This window comes from Magallana gigas, chromosome 3 (genome assembly GCF_963853765.1).
Source record: "Magallana gigas chromosome 3, xbMagGiga1.1, whole genome shotgun sequence".
Classification (NCBI taxonomy): domain Eukaryota; kingdom Metazoa; phylum Mollusca; class Bivalvia; order Ostreida; family Ostreidae; genus Magallana; species Magallana gigas.
In genome coordinates, this window is record NC_088855.1 from 24,932,483 (window position 1) to 24,951,980 (window position 19,498).

General features: G+C 33.2%; 1 protein-coding gene across 2 annotated transcripts in view; it reads left to right on the forward strand.

Moving 5' to 3' along the window:
* LOC105340403 (chloride channel protein 2) overlaps positions 1–19,498 on the forward strand; it is a 74,223-nt gene that overhangs the window by 42,077 nt on the left and 12,648 nt on the right. For both annotated transcript variants that reach the window (XM_034482434.2, XM_066079062.1), the window contains 10 exons: positions 3,116–3,268; positions 8,561–8,630; positions 8,795–8,905; positions 9,033–9,130; positions 9,423–9,538; positions 10,139–10,272; positions 11,245–11,537; positions 14,543–14,684; positions 18,936–19,015; positions 19,321–19,359. In XM_034482434.2, the coding sequence (XP_034338325.1) occupies positions 3,116–3,268; positions 8,561–8,630; positions 8,795–8,905; positions 9,033–9,130; positions 9,423–9,538; positions 10,139–10,272; positions 11,245–11,537; positions 14,543–14,684; positions 18,936–19,015; positions 19,321–19,359 (1,236 nt within the window). The remainder of the gene's footprint in view (positions 1–3,115; positions 3,269–8,560; positions 8,631–8,794; positions 8,906–9,032; positions 9,131–9,422; positions 9,539–10,138; positions 10,273–11,244; positions 11,538–14,542; positions 14,685–18,935; positions 19,016–19,320; positions 19,360–19,498) is intronic.

Sequence of the window (19,498 nt, forward strand, 5' to 3'; positions counted from 1 at the left end):
GAATTCTACAGCGAACCGTACGCGCATAATTTTCGCGCATGTAACATTTTTTAATGTTACCCGTTGCTAAGTGCGTTGCTAACGCTGAGGGTAATAGAAAATATTATTAACTGCATCTTAACCAATCAGATTTCAGTATTTAACATGAAAGTATAACAATCCGTTTTATTACCCTCAGTGTTAGCATCACACTTGGCAACGGGTAACACAACGAATTGTTACATGCGCGTAAATTATGCGCGTACGGTTCGTCTCAAAGTTCACGCCATTTCTATGTAAAAGCAGTAAAAATTTCTTTGAGTCAAGACATTCAGTATAATAAATTAACGAGGCCTGGTCTAATTTTTTCTGCCCTATATTTTTGAATGAAATTTTTTACATCAATTTCTACTGATATAATTATTATTTTAAGATAAAAAAATAAGACATTTACCACACCGTTTGTTTAAGGGGTCATCTCAAAGTTCGTTATTTTTTAACATAGGACCCTATGGGATTTTGCTTGAAATGTATCATTTTTGCCCATTTTTTACATTTTTTTTTAACTTCTGTCCTAGGGATTTCTTTTTTTTGTTCTACATATTAAAGTTATTGCTAAAAGGCATCAAATGGTCAAATAAAAAAAACCTTTTACCTCCTGGTATGTTCCAGGGGTCTTATCAAAGTTGTTTTTTGTATGCCCAATTTCCCAATTTGTCAGATAATGGCTATTTTTTATTTGACAAAGACGGAAATGGTGATCTTTATAGTATTATTCAAATATTCAGACATATTTAAGTAATAAATAAATATACAACATCACATATTAAGGGTCATTAATATAAAATACATGGTTACTGTCTTGAAATATATGAATTAAGCTATATTTAGGTGGGTTAAGAAAACGTGAGAGGGCTAGGCTTGCTGAACTCTCTTCATGTTTTCGACCCGAGCCCAAATATAGCTTATACTTCGAGACATTAATGTTTATTCCACAATATAAAATCAATTTTTTGCATTAAAACGAGCTATTTTCAATAAATTTCACTGAATATCTGCAGTTGAAACTATCACGCCATGGCGTCAACAAAGCAAAAAGATGACGTCACAATACAAATGAAACGCTGCGCGAAAGCGTGCATACTCGTTCTGTACTCGGCCTCGTTAAATAGAGCATGTTTGGGGAAATAAGAGTTGAAATCGACACCCCTTGAAAACCATTGTCAACCTCCACTCCACATCGGTTGACAATGGTTTTCTTTGGGTGTCAATTTCAACTGTTACCCTCCCAAACAGGCACTATTTATATAGTATCATATAATTCTATATTGTATCATATATTATATATTATGATATTGTAGTATATGATCAATTACAATAATTTATAACACGATACATCATAGGATGCAATATCGTATTTTTATATTATTGTATTGATTAACATTGTATCTTATAAAACCATATGAAATAAACAAATGATTATCATACAATTTTCAAACATATGATATACAATATTGTGTCAAAACAGTATCCATGAATATCCAAGATCATTAATTATGATTTTCATATAGTATGATAAAGATGGTCTCATACAGGTACTGCCTCATAAAGGTGATGCCTCGTCTCGGTGAGCTTTGTAATCTGTGATTATCTATGTTTTGAAAATAAAATACATCAGGGGGGGCACTTTCAGAGGGATCGGTGAAGATGAGGACATAAAAATTAATTTTATGTGGCCTTAAAGGCCAGGAGGTCTCTTTCCCAGAATTTTTGGTCCCTGGAGCTTGAGGTAGATAATCAGAGATTCCTTTGACGCATGGCCAACCCCCCCCCCCCCCCCCCCAAAAAAAACCCCAGTGAATTGATGTTGTAAACGTCATATAATAAAGAGTCAGAGGAGTCTCAAATTATGGTTAGACTTCAAAATGAAGCTAAATATGCAAACATGAGACTGCTTGACGGATCCATCTACAGGCTGTAGTACTTCGGTGACCATCAAGGCCTGTTGGCCTCTTGTTTCAAAACAGGCTCTTATCTAAAATTTACATGTTTGGGACAGTGTTAAAAATTATAGTGAAATTTGACCTAAAGAACAAAATTTAGAAAAGAGATATGACGCTCTTCACCTCATTACCGTTTTGAAATCCTTATGCATGTATATTTAATCCTTTTCAGGGGTAATATATAATATACAATTGATAATGCAAAAAATAAAGATATTTTCAGTTTTCATCGTTTCTGCTCACTCTTCGAAATATCCAACCAATTGCGTTTTGATTTTAATTAAAAAATTGGAAAATAACAATGAAGAAAAAATAGGGACAAATTATATACAAAAAATGTGTACCAAAAAATGTCTGGTTGAACATACAATGCCTGCTCTTGTGAAGGCTATCATCTAGTCAGTCATCATAAAATCTACCATATTTTGCTCTTTGTAATGAAAAATTCAGACAATGAAACCATTTACACGATTCCCTTCATGTGAAATAATTACCGATAATTTTTCAGAGACGCAAACAGTCATAGAAAAATAGATCATGTACCGTTACATATACCAGTAGTTCAGGTATAATTAGACACTGGTTTACGCAAGGAAAGCGACTGTTTTAATTAGCTTGTCAGTGGATTATTAAATAAACAACGAGGCTTACAAATCTATTATCTGGCGCATGTCCTCCGATCCCGCAATTTGTACCTCTAAGTAAACTAACTATACACAGTTCACCGTACTTTTACTTACCTGTTTACTTTATCAGGAAAGAGAGAACTCTATTACAAAAACAAAACTTTGTATCAAATTTACGCTGATTTATTTTCCGCGATTCAAAAATCGTCGCAAACAAAGCGGAAATTGGATACACGCTGAATAAACCTTATACACAGTAATTACCTCTTCGGACCTTTGCCAGTCAGATGAACATTACAGTAAATCTCGTTTAGTACAAACATGGAAGTAACGGAATCTTAGATATAGGAAAATTTTGTGACCTAACATTTGTCAACTCGATGTGAGATTATGACCAAACATTTTTTACTTGGGGTTTGAAAGTATCATTAGGTATGTGTGTAGGTTTATTTAATAAAGTATTTTGATCCATGTGATACATATGTGTATATTTTGTTTTAAATGAAGCTCACATCAAAACAAGCCATAAATGAGCTGTTCAGTAATATCACATGGACGACAGGACAGGCTGAGGGGTTACGGGATGAAGAGATCATCAGTCATTGGAAACATGGCAGCACCAATATCTATGTCAACCTTTGCATCTTTGTTGTCTTTAATGTAAGTATTGAGTATATGAAACATTAAAGGTACAGTGGAGCCTCAGATATCCGGACGCCAGATATCCGGTCGCTTCACTTACCGGTCGATTTTTATTGGGAACGGAATTTTTACACAATAATTTGTCTCGTTTATCCGGAATTCCGCGTTCCGGATCCGGACGGTCAAATTTTACCACATAATACAATTTTCCTTTAAATTTTACCTCATTTAACCGGACGGTCACATTTAAGTGTTCGGGGGCACAAAAGTTTTTTATGCGCAAGTGCAAATTGGTGTAAAAACATCTGACACTGGTTGTTGGTTTTAAACAATGCCTTCGTCCGGTTATCGGGGTCACCTGTGTCACGCTATATACTCGCCCGAGGATATTACGATAACCATGGATGCGACATGTTTAATTGTCGCCATTTAACTTATGAACTGTTATTGTTTGATTAAAATGTCATGAAAATTGTTTAATTTGTGTTTAAAAAAGTCAACTATTGATTGAATTAAAATTCTATTAATCGTAGTGTGATTAGATCGTTCGTACGCCTATTCATTTTAAAACGTAATTGAAATGAAATATTTGATAATTTGAGTTCTGTTTACGATACTATTAAGACCGCTTGGGATGTTCAGGGTATCGACATTAATTTTATAGCGTGTGTTCAATTAACAGTGTAATAATAATTTATGCCAAACATGGCGTGGATGAGTGTTCACGCTACTTGTAAATATCGCTTTCGTGCAATTAACTCTATAGAAAGATGGATACGTAAAATTAGCTTAGGTAAGTTCTGTCAATGAAAAAATAGCTTGGACAATTATCAATAAGGGAATATATACAGATTTTCACCCATTTTCAATCATCAAATGTTGAGCAGCTTCAAACATGTCAACACCACAGGCCAAGAAAGCGAGAGGTGCGATGACCGCTAGCTTGAAGAAAAAGATTTTTCAGCGTAAAGTGGAACACCGACTCTCTTCTCTTCGCTTTGTTATGCAAATGTAATTAAATTATCGGTTTAATACAGTGATTGTCATGTACATGTACATGTGTTGCCTTGAAGAATGTAGTGCTTGGTTTCATGTGGAAAAAACATACCTTAAATAATGTTTTTAACAATATTTTGTTTTGTTAATTTAAAAAAAAACTAAACTTTTTTTGTAGTGCTTATGGCTATCAAAATAAAATATTTAATTGTATAATTAATTTATGAGTTATGTTTCCATAAATATTAAATGTAAATATCACAATTCAGATATCCGGACGCTTCACCTATCCGGACGATTTGGCCTGGGGACAAAAGTGTCCGGATAAGTGAGGCTCCACTGTACTTCTTTTAGCATATTTTTTAGGATCTATGTATATATAATAAATTTAATGATATGAGAAGACCATATAACTTTGTTTTGATGTGCTACTTGAAAAACAACGCAACGAGAATTCCTCAAATTTATTACTTACTTATGTACACTACCTATTTGCAGTAAATTCTGAGCCATCTTTGGAAGGTAAAAGGACTATTTATGATATGGGCCTAATATGGCCCTCAAAAATGAACATCATCAATTTACTGTAATTTTTAGTTCCTTTGTTCAGATATACATGTAACGTTTTTCCATAATTTTCATTTTGATTCAAATGCCCACAATTTCGAAATAAAACATCAAAATGTTAACCTTTTCTGGCATTTTTTGCATTTTTAGCATAAAATGTTTTGTTTACAAGCAGTTTTTAAATATTGTTATATTCAGTAGTATATTCTCACTTATCGTCTATATAACTCTATATAGACGAATAGTCAATAACTGAAATATTAGTTCGGGAGAAAAATATTGACCGGTCAATATTTTTTTGATATTGACCGGCTAGGAATAATATCTAAAGAACATTCCCTCTCTTTCAAATAATTGCCTCTGATTTGTTGATTCGTAAACGATGACTCAAATAACTTTTTGCGACTCCAAAACAAAGTGACGTCATAATAGACAGTCAGTCAAGGCAAGTAAACAACGGACGCACAATGCGACGGTTTGCTATCATAATTGATATAAGGATTTGCGAATTACTGTGAAGTAAAATCAGGTAGAACATCTGTATGTTAATTCTTACGGTTGTCTGGATATCACCAGTGACCGTTTGATGCTGAGGATATTTTGGAAATGAACTTTGCACAAAATTGAATTTGTGAATTCTTTGTTGAGCTGAGAAAATTACGGCGATCTGTTTTCAATTACTTTCTTAAATTTTGGTGTGTTTCTTCATATAACAAAACAAATGTTGACTGTGTTTTCGGGCAACATTGATTATATTAGCCCCCTTGGGACGAAAATATTGCCCTCTGCTTCGGGTCGGGCAATATTTCGTCCCTCTGTTTTTCATCAAATCGTGAGAATATAAAATTGTGAGCACGGAACTTCTCGCGTTTAATAAGGAAATTACAGTAAAGCAAAAACAAATCACACAATATAGATGTCCTCTATATATATTATGATGGGATACAATATTATATGGTATGATGCAATATTGTATTTTATGATGATAAGTTTTAATATATACACCGCTCCAACTTTTTGGATAAAGCAAATGCAAAATCACAAAATATAGATATCCTCTATGTATCATATGATGGGATACAATATTATATGGTATGATACAATGTTTTATTTTAATTTATGATTATATGATGTGATAAAATATCATATCAGGATAATATTATTGGAGGGTAATATGTTAAAAGAGGAAGGTGTGAATAATTCACAATACAATATTGTATAAATATATATAATATGAAATTGTGTAAACACAGGTAATCAAAGACTACAGAGCTCACTGAGACAAGGTTTCCTTGATGAGACCACTTTTACAGTCCCTGAAATGTTCTACTTTCCCACTTGAATGGTGAGCGTATGGTTAGTGCACTTTGAACGATGGTGAACACACACTAAATGGAATTTGGTGAACACTTATGAATGGTGAACAATGAGCGTACGCTAATTGCAAACGGAGTGAAAAGTGAATGGTGAACGCATGGTGAACAATATGTGACACTTTGTGAACGCAAGATGAACAATTTATTCGGAGTACATTGGGAGTTATCCTTACATTGTACAGTCGCACCTGTTTTAAGCAGCCATGACAAACTGGCCGCTACAGACAGGTGGCCTGTTATTCCAGGTTACAAATTAATGAAGAAAAAACACAGAGTATTTTCATTTTGGCTCTATTGCACAGATTTATAAATAGCAACTGTAATGGCGGCGTACACAGAGATGGTGAATGCACAACTCGGATTGCTGAATAAACAGTTTATATTAATTTTAAATGGCCGTTTTAATTCCATTTATCTATCAAAGGATTAGGAGCAAAATATTTTCTGCTAAATAAAAATTTTCAAGTGATTAAATGTGGTAAACAAACAGAAGTAGCGTTTCCGTACAAATGGTATATGCTGAACTACGATAGCCAATGTTTTACCTCTTAAAAAAGTATCAAAATTCCATTGGAATAAGCACCCCTTTTATTATCTCAAAGAAATTTTCTAGAAAAAAGGTGCGTATTACCAGCTAATTGCTGTACATGTTATATGTTGAATTGTTTGTCATTTGCTCAAAAATGTGAACTTTAAATACTATGGATTAAATTCTGATTTAAAAAAATTAAGTTTCTGATGTGTGATAAGTTTCCATCTACCTTCACACATATGTTCTATCCTTATTTTGTTGTGACTCACAAATACCGATCATTTCACTTTGGAGCTAGGAATGAAAATGAATGAAAATGGACTGAACGGTTATTGAATGCTGAGCGAACGGTGAGCGCATGGTAAATTCTTTGTGAATGCACGGTGAGCGCTTTGTGAAAGCTGAGAGCAAACATAGAAGAGCAGACAGCGCAAGTGAATGCACTTTTAGCACACTGTGAGTACAAAGTGAACGCAGAAAAAAAAATAGGAAAGTAGAACGTTTCAGGGACTGTCATGTATCATGTTATATGAAAACCATTGGTAATGATTTTGTTAAAATATCATATTGTACATGTTATGACATTAAAATGAGAAATTAGACCATGTGTACCTAAAAGTCTATGCTCCACAGACTTTTAGCGACCGTTAAGATTTTTCTTCACCGCCTTCTAAATGCTTGAAAGAAATGAGTTCCATTTTTAAACAGTAAAAGTATCAAAAGATTTTTAGCTCACGAAGTCTGGGGAAGCTTATGCTATACCTCTAGTGTCGGCCTCAGGACCTGGTTAAAGTTTTTGTTGCAGGTCTTTTATCTAAGTTATTACTTGGCCTATCTTCACCAAACTTGCATGTATGCCAAGGCATGGGGATAGAAATCACACAACTTGTTGGATAAAAATCATATACCTTCGCAAATCACAATATAATGTATCTTACAATACAGTATGAAATCATCTTATGATAACAAAACAATTTTTAACATATCATAAACAATAATGTGTCAAAACAGTATCCATGAATATCCAGATCATAAACTATGATTTTCATATAATATGATAAAGATAAAGGTGAGCTTTGTAATCTGTAATTAAGTATGTTTTTTATTAAATTGAATTGTACAAAAAAAGTTAACTTATTCATTCCTGGTTATTTACAATTCATCACAAAAGCTTAATTCAGCCTAATCAACGATATGCTGAATCTCGACGAAATGGATATGTATACACAATTGCGTAAATATCAACATGTAGTATAAGCTTAACGCTTACATTTTTTCGGAGACTGTGCCCAGTAAAATTTATCATTTCTGCAAAATTACATGTGACATCACGTGACTGATAAATAATCAATAACCGATTTTCAAGATTTTGATAAAGGCATCAATTTAATGTGATCAATAGCAATGAGCATATGAAAAATGTCAAAAACTTTCCATGACGGAAAAAAAAATATTTATATAAAGTATCCTTGGAACATTAAAATTCAAATCATCATTTTTGTAACCATGATAAGTAGTTGTATTATTAATGCATCATTGCCTATTTTGATTAGGCCTATGACAGAATAAGATATATTACAGATCAAACATTTTAAAATTGTACTCAATTATGTAACTTAAATAAAAATGACATTCTAATGGTGATTTTATATAAATGAACAGAGTAAAATGAACAAAAATAACACAAGTGTAATACATTTACTTTTTCATATTCTGATATTATATTGCATATTGCAATTTGTGCAGAAGAAATGTCAGCTCGACATCTTTGTGGCCGTTCTGGCCTTTACTTTTTACAATATGGAAAAAGTCTCAATGAAACTGTAATTATCATTTTAGTTTATGTTTGGAGCATTCTGTAACACGATGCCTGTTCCTGCTGGAGTGTTTGTACCTGTGTTCTTAGTGGGTTAGTCATATGCTCTCTCCTTCCTTTTTTTCTCTATAGTCATAATCCTGCTTTAATGAAGAACATAATTTTTTTTACATTATTCAATATTGAAAACAAATTGTATAGTTTGAGTTTAATATCCTAAACTGTGTCTCATAACTATGTATACATATGCACCACAGGAGCTGCTTTTGGTCGACTAACAGGAGAATGCATGGCTGCTTGGTTTCCAGAGGGAATCCCATCAGGGGATATCATCAACAAAATAGTTCCTGGGGGCTATGCAGTTGTAGGTTAGGACAGAAAATTTTGTCAATAAATTGTCCTTTTTCAGAAAGAATGATGATGCAATAAAGATTAAGTTAACTTTACAGTAGCTGCAAAAGTCAGTATCTGACAACTCTATTTTTGATCTTGTAGGGGCAGCCTCATTTTCAGGGGCAGTGACACGGACCATATCAACATCTGTGATAGTGTTTGAAGTTACTGGTCAAATTAGCCATGTATTGCCAGCTGTTGTAAGCACATGTGTTTTAAGGAGGTTGAGTGGTCAACTAATTGGCCATCAGATCAACCTTCAATTTTTAGATATGGATTTTTAAACTATAAACAATTATTTGGTAAAATTATTCATACAATCAAGCATTAAAATTTGCACATTTCTCTCTATCTCTATACAGTGCTCCTAGCTCTTCATAAAGCTCTTCATAAAGAGATCAATATGGTCAAAAAATGACCATGACTATCCAGTCCTCTTAACCAAGAAGAGACTGTACATTTAATGAGTATGAGTTAAATGTATTTTGTTAGGTTGCTGTTTTAATATCGAATGCCGTAGCAGGGAAATTTCAGCCATCATTTTATGACAGTATCATCAAACTGAAAAAGTTGCCATACCTTCCAGACATTGTTTCAGCTAAAGCCAAGTAAGTTCATTAATGAAGCAAAGCAAAAAAAAAAAAACATAAAAAAAGAACTAATGCAACAATTTCTCAATTGTCCACTTCCTATTTTTGTATTCACTTTCTGTTTGCATTTTCATATTCAGCATGTGTTAATTGTCTGCTCACCATGTGTTCATTGTTCACAATTTGCCATCTCTGTTTCACTCATGCTCACCATTTGGATCATTTAGCTCATCAAGATGAAATCTTTTAGAGCAGGTGCCCTTTGATAGCCATAACTAAGTTACTTCTGGTCCTATCGTCAACAGACTTGCATGGATGATGTGTCATATGATACTTATGCACTTGACAGGCTTGAATGCTAAATCTGAGCCATAGGTTTTGGATGCTGAATGAGATCATTTAGGTGAGCAATGTGGCCCATGGGCCTCTTGTTTACACAATCCATCATCCTAAAGAAAAGAGTTCCTTCTTGCTCGTGTGCATGTGTAGTTACCCAACTGATATGTGTATGTTCAGACTGAGGCAAACAAAACTCACAGTGCAGTTATATGCATCTATATTTTGAATTTTTTCATTTCGAAACATTCCTCTGAAATGTTATTACTTCTTCCTTTTTAGTGCTTGGAAAGTATTCATTGAGGATATCATGGTGAAAGAGGTGTCCAGCATCAAGTTCACATCTAATTATGGAGAACTGAGGGAACTATTGACCTCCACTAACTACAAAAGTTATCCTTTAGTGGATTCTCCAGGTAAAAGTTGCTCCTGAATTTTCTTTAAAACTTGTATCCCTGTACTACAGATTCACTGCTTAGATATATGTTCATCTTTGCAAGTTGAAAGTCACAATTTTTACGCCGATGAGAATCTATATATAAATATGTTTTACAGTGTGACCATTGGGGCGAGCGCAGCATGTGATCAAATAATGAATTATGATAAATCAATAAAAGTAGCAACGTGTGACCTTTGGGGGGAGCGCAGCATGTGATCAAATAATGAATTATGATAAATCATAAAAATAAAAGTAGCAACATAATGTAAATGAATTTGAATGCAAAAAAAATAAACATTCCTATTTTATTCCAGTAAATTTTCATTATTCATAATTTATAAGATTTTCTATTTATTTATAAATAGAATTTATCTCAGATACAATGTTGTTGAATGATAATTCATACATTCATACAAATGAGTGCAAGTTACAACTGTTTCCTATCTCTGAAGAAATGTCCCCATTTGTTAGCTCTGCAAGATTTTGAGAGGATTTTGGTATTTATATACCAGCAGATTTACAATAACTACATAGAGTAATTTCCCCTTATTGTGACATCAAAGTTCACATCGGTCAAGTATCATCTGTGTCTTTGAAAACACCCTGAAAAAAAAACTACGCAAAATATACTGTTTTGTTTACTTAAAAAGCATGATGTTTTTGAAATTACACAATTTATCTAAAATATTTTACTTTGATTCTCACGAGATTTGAAATTTGAAAAATCTTCCTAAAAATGTCTATGAGCTAAATTGTCTCTGTGTTTTGCATTTGATAGCATAAAGCAGATTTGATCAGTTATAGCTATCATTGTTGTATTGTTGGTGAGCAATGTGACCCTTTGGCCTCTTGTTAAACTTCTGTTCATCTAACTCGATCAGACTATGTGTCCACAGGGTAAGTCTAGTTCTTTTAACAATACAGAGTAATTTTGCTTTTTTTTTTTTAGACTCCATGATTCTCCTTGGTTCAATACAAAGGTTTGAATTAGAGCGGATTTTATTCATCCATCTCAGTAAAGACCAAAAAATTTTCATCCAAGATGATTCAGAGGATGATGAATCCAGGAGGAGCACCTCTTCTTCAATGACCGATGTGTCAGTCATCAAACGCTCCCTAACCCCACCCCCTACAATCAACATCATACCAGCTAAGAAGTCAAGATTTCTGGTCTCCAAGGTGGAAGAGAAAGCCAAAAGGTCAAGGACACCAAGCCCAAGAAGACTCTCCATGCAAAGATCTGTAAGTGTTTTGTCCTTGGGAATGTTTTTGTAATAAAGGAAAGATGAGACCATCGTCAAACCTGCAGATATTATTTTGGTGAGAATTGAATTAATGTTCCTGTAACTATGATTTTTCTGGTTCTTGAAAGCTGGTGAAATTTTAAACCATATGCAATTTTCTTCGATTCAAGGGCAAAATTTACAGACTTCAAAAATTCAATGGACTCTATGTGCATACAACTATGGCGTCTCTGGATTGTATTTATAGCTCACCATTGTCTGTCATCGTCGTTGTTGTAAACGTTCATATTTTCAACTTCTTCTCTAGGGGCCTGTTTCACTAAAAGGCGTATGTCCGGCATAACCTTACGCCTGGCGTAAATCCAGACTTTAGTCAAATATTTGGACTAAGGTCCATTTTACTAAAAGGCGTAACTTTGTGCCCGAAGTACGTTAAGCTAAAAAAACTACGTTTAGCCAAGGTTAGTCGTAATTTATGGCGTAAACATGAAATGATTGCTTATTCTGTTGCTGAGAATAACGGTACTGACCGTCACCGTTATGTTAAATTGTACAATTTGTCATGTGAATTTGATTAATTTGATATGAAATTAAGAAAATAGAGAGTTTTGATAGTTTGTATCATGGATCATGTAAAACAAAATAGTATAAACACATGTACATACATAGGTCTATTAGCCCACAATGTTTAGTTGTTCATTTTTGAGATATCTTGGAGACAAGGCTTTTGGTTATGGGACAGGAAACAGACAAATGGAAGTACTCAATGAAAATAAAAGCTGGCCTTTCTTGGATATTTTATTATCGTACGTAATTATTTATCAAACTAACTTAAACTGTCAAAGACAAACAAGTTAAACTTATAAAAAGCTTGAATTGTTTGAACGCTTCCGGTGTGGACCGGAAGTGGCGGTCGACAAAATGGAACCAGTTGAACACAAATGTCAAATGTCTGTCATCCATGTAAGTTTTTTGTCTTATTCACAGTTTCTGAGATCTCGCTGTTACAACATTTGTTTAAAAAAAGACTACCTGAGATATTTGAGATATCTCACTGGAAGTAGAATTTTGTTTTTTATTTAACATCGCATAGATGACATATGTAAGCACTCATATTTCAATTCTATGTGAAATATATTAAATGCGTAAAAAAAATAATTTTTGAATTACTTCTGGTGACAACCGGAACTTAAAACGAACAAAACAATTTAAACACATAAAGGTCTATAATCCCACAAAGTTTTAATGTTCAAGTCCTTGTTGTTTTGAGATCTTGAAGTCAGAAGCCTTTTTGTCGTGGGACAGGAAACGGATGACAGGAAATGAATTTTTAAAAAATGAAAAACAGGCCTCAAGATATTATCATTCTCTATCTTCCTAAAAATTTCAGAAAAATCTATTTAGCCATCTCTGAGATATCCTGTTGACAAAAAAGGGAAAAAAATAAGAAGAAGCAAGAAAAAAGATAACAATCACTATAAGGTCTTCCACTGGAAAAGGAAGACCTAAATAAAAAACATTACATTCACTAGAAGGTCTTCTGTTGGAAATGAAAGATTCCAACGGAAGACCTTGAAAACATGTTAACATTGTACTAAAAGCTAAACACCACTTGTAAATAGGCACTGTCCACCATATTTCTCTCTCACTACCATTATCCCTACAACCCCTTTATAAGCTGGAGACCTGTTAGCAGTTTAAAGTGTTTGGCTGTAGAGGTCTCACCTGTGTGGACGTACATCTTGCCTCGCCTTGTTACTTGGTCGCGATGAAAATATCTAGCTTTACACACTTTTTTCAAGCCCGGAGAATACTTACATCAATTAAACTGGTCAAAATATAATTTACAATCAGAATATGCACATAAAATAAGAATAAAATGCATAAATTCCAAAGACCCTGAAAAGAATACTACATGTTGGCCACAAGTTTCAGGTGTGCAGTCGGGTGTAATAAAATCAAAGGGTTTATATACCAGGTATCTGTGTGACGGTGCCTATTTACGAGCGGTGTTCAGCTTTAAGCAGACTTGCGCTCCATACTTCCGAATGCAAAATATAAGGAAAATATGACAATATTTTTCTATGTTTGCAAAATTCCGGGAATTAGTTTATTTTAGTGACGTCATATATAAACAACGCCTGAGCAATGATGACTAAAATCAAATTGATTGAAGTTGGGGGCAGATATTTGATCATACCAAATATAGTCCTTTTTGTTTATCTTGTATTTATACAGAATTTTTAGAAGAAAATGTAAAAGCTGTTCATGCAACTGTGTAATTAAGAAATGGGCAATTATGAGGTTGTAAATAAAGAGCTATATATGATATTAGTCAAATATGGCCCCCCAAATTCGCTTTTTTTAAAAATGATTCAGGTACATTAATTTGTTGTGTTATTTTATAAAAGAGTTGACATGAAATATGTTTTTCACCTATTTAATTGATTTATATGTACTCACTGGCAGTATATGACGTCAGAAGTGACGCTATTTTTATAATTCAATCAAAATCAAACAAAAATTGACATTTTTCGTATCTTTTTTCAAATGGGAAATATAGAGCGACTCTTTGAACAAGAACAAACTTTTTGTCACTTATAAGTATTGGAAAGATACATCTTTGGTGAAAATATTTTGTTTGTTCAAGTAGTCGCTCAATGTTTCCTTTAAGAAAAACTGCCTCAAAACAAGCCGTCTTATGCTAAAAATGCAAAAATGGCGGGAAAGGGTAAACTTTATGATGTCATATTTTTAAATTGTGGGCGCTAAAATCAAAATGAAAATTATGAAAAAACTTCAAATGTATATTTGTACAAATAAAACAAAGAATTATAATAAAATGACAATGTTCATTTTAGGGGGCCATTTTTGGCTCAAACAATATATAGTCCTTTTGAGAACTATTTGCAACAATTTACCAGTACTTAAAATTGTTTTAAATAAAAAAAGATACTGCAATTAAAAATGAAATAAAAGAAATTTTCCTGCTTGCCATTTCAGTCTAGTGCTTCTTCTCTGGAGTCAGAGAAAGAACGACAGACCTATCACACTCTACAGCTGCCACTGAGATCAATCCTGAAGAAGTCATCCTCATCATCTGCTCTTCTGTCCAGTAGAGCAAACAGTGAGACAAACCTTCAGTGTAAGTTCATTATTATCTTCCTTTTCAACAGAAATAAGAAAAACAAATCTTCTTGCCATTTGACCAAGAAAGCTGAAACTTGTGTGAATAATCTTTAAGCATTGTAGATTCAAGTTTTAGGAGGAAGGGTTTCAAATATAAAACAAAATGGTTGAATAAGGGTTGCAGTTTATAAAAGTAGCGTTTTAATTGGCGGTTTGGTACCTGCCCATTCTTACGTGGTGTTTCATATTTTATACAAGATATTAGGCCAAATACACATTCTTTGACATTAAACTCTGTATAAGGACTGCAAATCTAAATCACCAAAATGTTGCTCAAGAGTTCTCTCAGTTTTTGCTCTCCTTGTTTTCAGCTCACCTGAGCTGAAAGCTCGTGAACTTTCTGATCACTTTTTCTCCAGCATCCACCTGTCCGTCTGTCTCTAAATTTTTTACATTTTTGACTTCTTCCCCAGAACCACTAGGCCAATTTCAATTAAACTTGGAACAAAGCATTATTTGGTGAAGGGGATTCAAATTTGTAAAAATGAAGGGCCACGCCCTCTTTCTAAGAGAGATAATTAGGATTGATTGAAAATTTGTTGTTATTTTTTGTTAAAATCTTTTTCTCAAAATCATTTAGCCAGAAAAGCTGAAACTGGTTCGAAGTTTTACATAAGAATATATAGGGTAAATGTTTAAAAATCTTCTGCCCAAAAACCATTTCGCCAGAAGTGCTGAAACTTGTGTGGAAGCATCCTCAGATAGTGTAGATTCAAGTTTATTCAAATTATGGTCCCAAGGGGGTAAGGTAGGGCCGCAATGGGAGGTCAAATTTTTAGTTAGGAATATAAAGAGAAATTTTTTATTAAAATCTTCTACTCAGAACATATTGGCCAGAAAAGCTTAAACTTGTGTGAAGTATCCTCAGGTAGGGTAGATTCAAGATTGTTCAAATCATACTTTCCCAGGTAGGGTTGGAACACAGGGGGGAGGGGTTAAATTTTTGAGGGAGGAATATAGAGAGAAAAATCTTTTAAAAAAAAACAAACATTTTGTTAGAAAAGGTGAAACTCTAGTGAAATCAACAATAAATAGTGTAGATTCAAATTTGTTCAAAATCATATTTTTCAGGAGTAGGGAGGGGGCACATTAGGGGGTCCAATTTTACAAAGGAAAACATTTTCGATTCACCAAAACTCAAATATTATAATATATAGTCTTACTTATGTGGGAGAATTTTGACATATTGGTGATTCTGTAAAATCGTTTCAACTTTGGCCCCTGGACAATTCTTAGGCTTCACAATTTTGATATAGGTTAATATTCCATTTGATTTAAATCTTCTTGAGAACTGTAATGGTCAATATGTGAAATAACTGTAAAATTATCCTGTGACATTAAGGGCTCAATATCCAGGGAAAAATGATTTTTAGCTCACTGAGATGAAGTCGGGGGAGCTTATGCTATACCCACAGCCTTAAAGACTTAACCTTTAAACTTAAACTTAGACTTAAAGGGGCATGGTCACGTTTTTGGTCAAAAATTATTTTTTCGATTTTACGGCTTCGCCGAGCCATGTATGAGATTAATCAACCCAATATATTTCTGTAGCGAGTCAGTAACTAACCTAATAAGTAAATAAATAATATTGTATCAATTGATATTGTATTATCATAATGTAATAAATAACTTTAATCACTTGATATTGTATCATATGTTACAATATCATATTATGTATCAAATATGTAACAATATTATACAATACAATATCATTCTATAATATACAATATTTTACATTTCAATATTGTGATGTATTATGTGATATGATATTATATCATATAATACTATATTGTATCATACATTATGATATTGTTTTATGTGATCAAATTCAGTAATGTTTAATAAATACAATGTCATATCATATGTTACAATATTATATTGCATCATATTATATTATTACAGTATGATATTGTATTATTTGATATGATATTGTATTATTTGATATATAATTATATATTGTAAGTATAATAGGATGCAGTTTCGTATTTTATTCTATTGTATTGATAAACATTGTATCTTATAATACCGTTTAATATGAACAAAAGATTATCATGATATTAAAATGTATGAAATTTTAAAAAACCGCTACTGTATGCATATGAATTTGCATTTTTCAAATCAAAGTTGTCATATTCAAAGCATCTCGCCCTACATTTTCTGCCATTGTGTAAATTAGTCAAAACCGCATTCCTGGGCATCCTGTTCTGGAAAAAATTCTTTCGATAAAAACTAAAATTGCATCAAATTATTCCATTTTATTTATCAACTTTTTTGTATTAACCAAAGATATCCCATCCAAGGTATGAATATCAACCTGTGATGCATGATGAACCCTTCCCACACTTTTCGCCATGATGTTTGTTAGTCAAACTGTGTTCTTGGTTACCCTGTCTGTAAAGTTCTACTCCATTCTTTCACTAGAGGTTGTGACTCACAAATCTACGGCAATTCTGAATTGCAAAAACGTTATATTTTCCTACGCCAATATTCTGCTTGAAATTAGTCCTTGTTAGAATCTCTGATTTCTATTTCTGTGTCAAATTGTGCATTATTAAAAAAGAAAAAAAAACATGTTATTCTAATTTCCTTTCACCTTGATTTAATGAGAATTTAATCAAATTTACTTTTTACAAGTCGAAAACCAGAAAAAATTCCTTCCTTAAGTTAGGTGGGTCATAGTTAAGTCAGTTTATTTATTCAAACACAACATAAAATAAGTCAAGTTCCACATTTATTCAATGCTAGTAAAACTAACAAAGATTTTCCTTGAGGGCTCATGCAGCTTGTACATTGATAACCAATGTCAATCTTCCAGCATCAGAACTAATTACTAGTTACATAACTGTACCATTAGTATACTCTAATAATTTGCAGGCCAAGGGCAATGTGCCGGTGTGAAAACATGTTCATTGCAACCTATCTGAAGGCTGAGGACAAGAAATGCTTGCCTATATATTGAACTTTTCTGATTGCATTTGAAATTAACTTTAAACGGTTCATAGAGTGACATTTAGATTTAAAAGGATTTGGTATTCCCATATCTAAAAACATGTATCTGATTCCACATAAATACTGACGAATTGTAGAGAATTTCAGGAACAAATTATGTTGACAGTAAGCTACAAAATGTACCAGAATATCTTGTGAGATTAGAGGATGAACAAAAACAACATCATGTATAGACAGAAAAAGTTTGTATGTTTCAAATCCCTGTTTGTAAGTTGATCTTGGTCTTTTTGTCACGGAATTGCACATCAACTTTTCGACCACTTGTTTGAGTTTCACATTACTTCTGAGACCGGTTGGCAAGCTGTTGGAGTTTCCTCTGCTTGAGGGGCCGCATGCCGGAACTTTTCCATCTGCATCTGAGTTGTATTGACCCGCAATTTTCCTTAAGGGTTTATCCTCCTCAATATATGTGAGTTCTTTTCTTTTCTCCTTATCGAATATCGTGTTTACTGTCTACTGTAACACTGCACAGGGTTGCGCCATTGTCTGCAAAGTTTTTCTCTTAATTGTGCCACAGTCCAGTTCAATGTGCTGTTCATTTCTAATTCGGGCAAAGTAGACCTAAGATCGCTTATCTCCCGTTGCTCGGGTTGTTGTGGAAAGTTTCTCTTAACACCTCGCAGCTTTTTTTAAGTTTGTATGAGTCAGTTTCACAAAACACTTAATAAGAATGGATCCAAATATTATGCTGTGTCTATATTCCTTTGTCGCTACTAATTTAATCGAGGTTTCCTACACATGTAGTTACACTGCATTGGTGTCAATCATTGACAAGAACGACTCCTCATGGTTATAAAGCTCACAAAACATCAAAGACTGTCACAGTACGAAACGTTCACATATCACTACACGATACGCATTGATCACATAGAACAGGTAAACAGATAATAGATTTAAAGGTTAAAATTACTGAACTGGAAAGGAAAGTACAACCCTGCAGGCCCACCAAACTTGGGTGAATAATGATACCCAAATGGTTAATTTAATCATGTGGCCTGTATGGGGTTCCCAGGGAGTACCCATCTAAATATAGAAATGATTTGTATTTGGAAAATAAACACTAATTATAATACATATTCAATATCAGGCAATCTGTTGCTTTGGCGGGCAATGTGTCTTCACAATGGCCCTCTTGTTTTGTGTCAACTGGTTGTTTACATCAAATTGATGATTTGGGTTTGTTTTGGTTTTTTTGTAGCTGAAATAACTAATTACTACAGGAAACTGGCCAGTACTAAGAAGGAAAGTATCTGTGAAGACCCTCCATACATAATTGATGTAAGTGAAAATCAGAAGAAGGAAAGGGTTAAGAGCTAATATTTTATATTCATAGCAGGTTAAAATCATGTTCGGAAAAGATCACTTTTTTTTTATTTTGCAGCAAATCGTAGTCAACTTGCAGAAAACAAAATATCGATCATGATTATCTGTACACTGTAAATTAACTCACAACAAAATAAAAGACATATTTTTTTGTAGGTTTGATTTTTTGTTATAGTAAGTTATGTTGAAAAATAATAATAGTAAAATCTAATTAAAAAACAATTATATTATTAAGTAATAATGAATTTTTTTTTTTACAGAAAAGTAGTTTGACCAATCTTGCAAAGAAAGTCAGACTGGTAAGTTTGAAGTCAGACATTCAAAGCTCTTATTATATCCCCTCAAACAAAGTTTAGGTAAATTGAAATCAACCTGTCTGTCTGTAGACACAATTTTGTTCCCACTTTAGCCTTTTTACTACTGCATGGAATAGTCTGA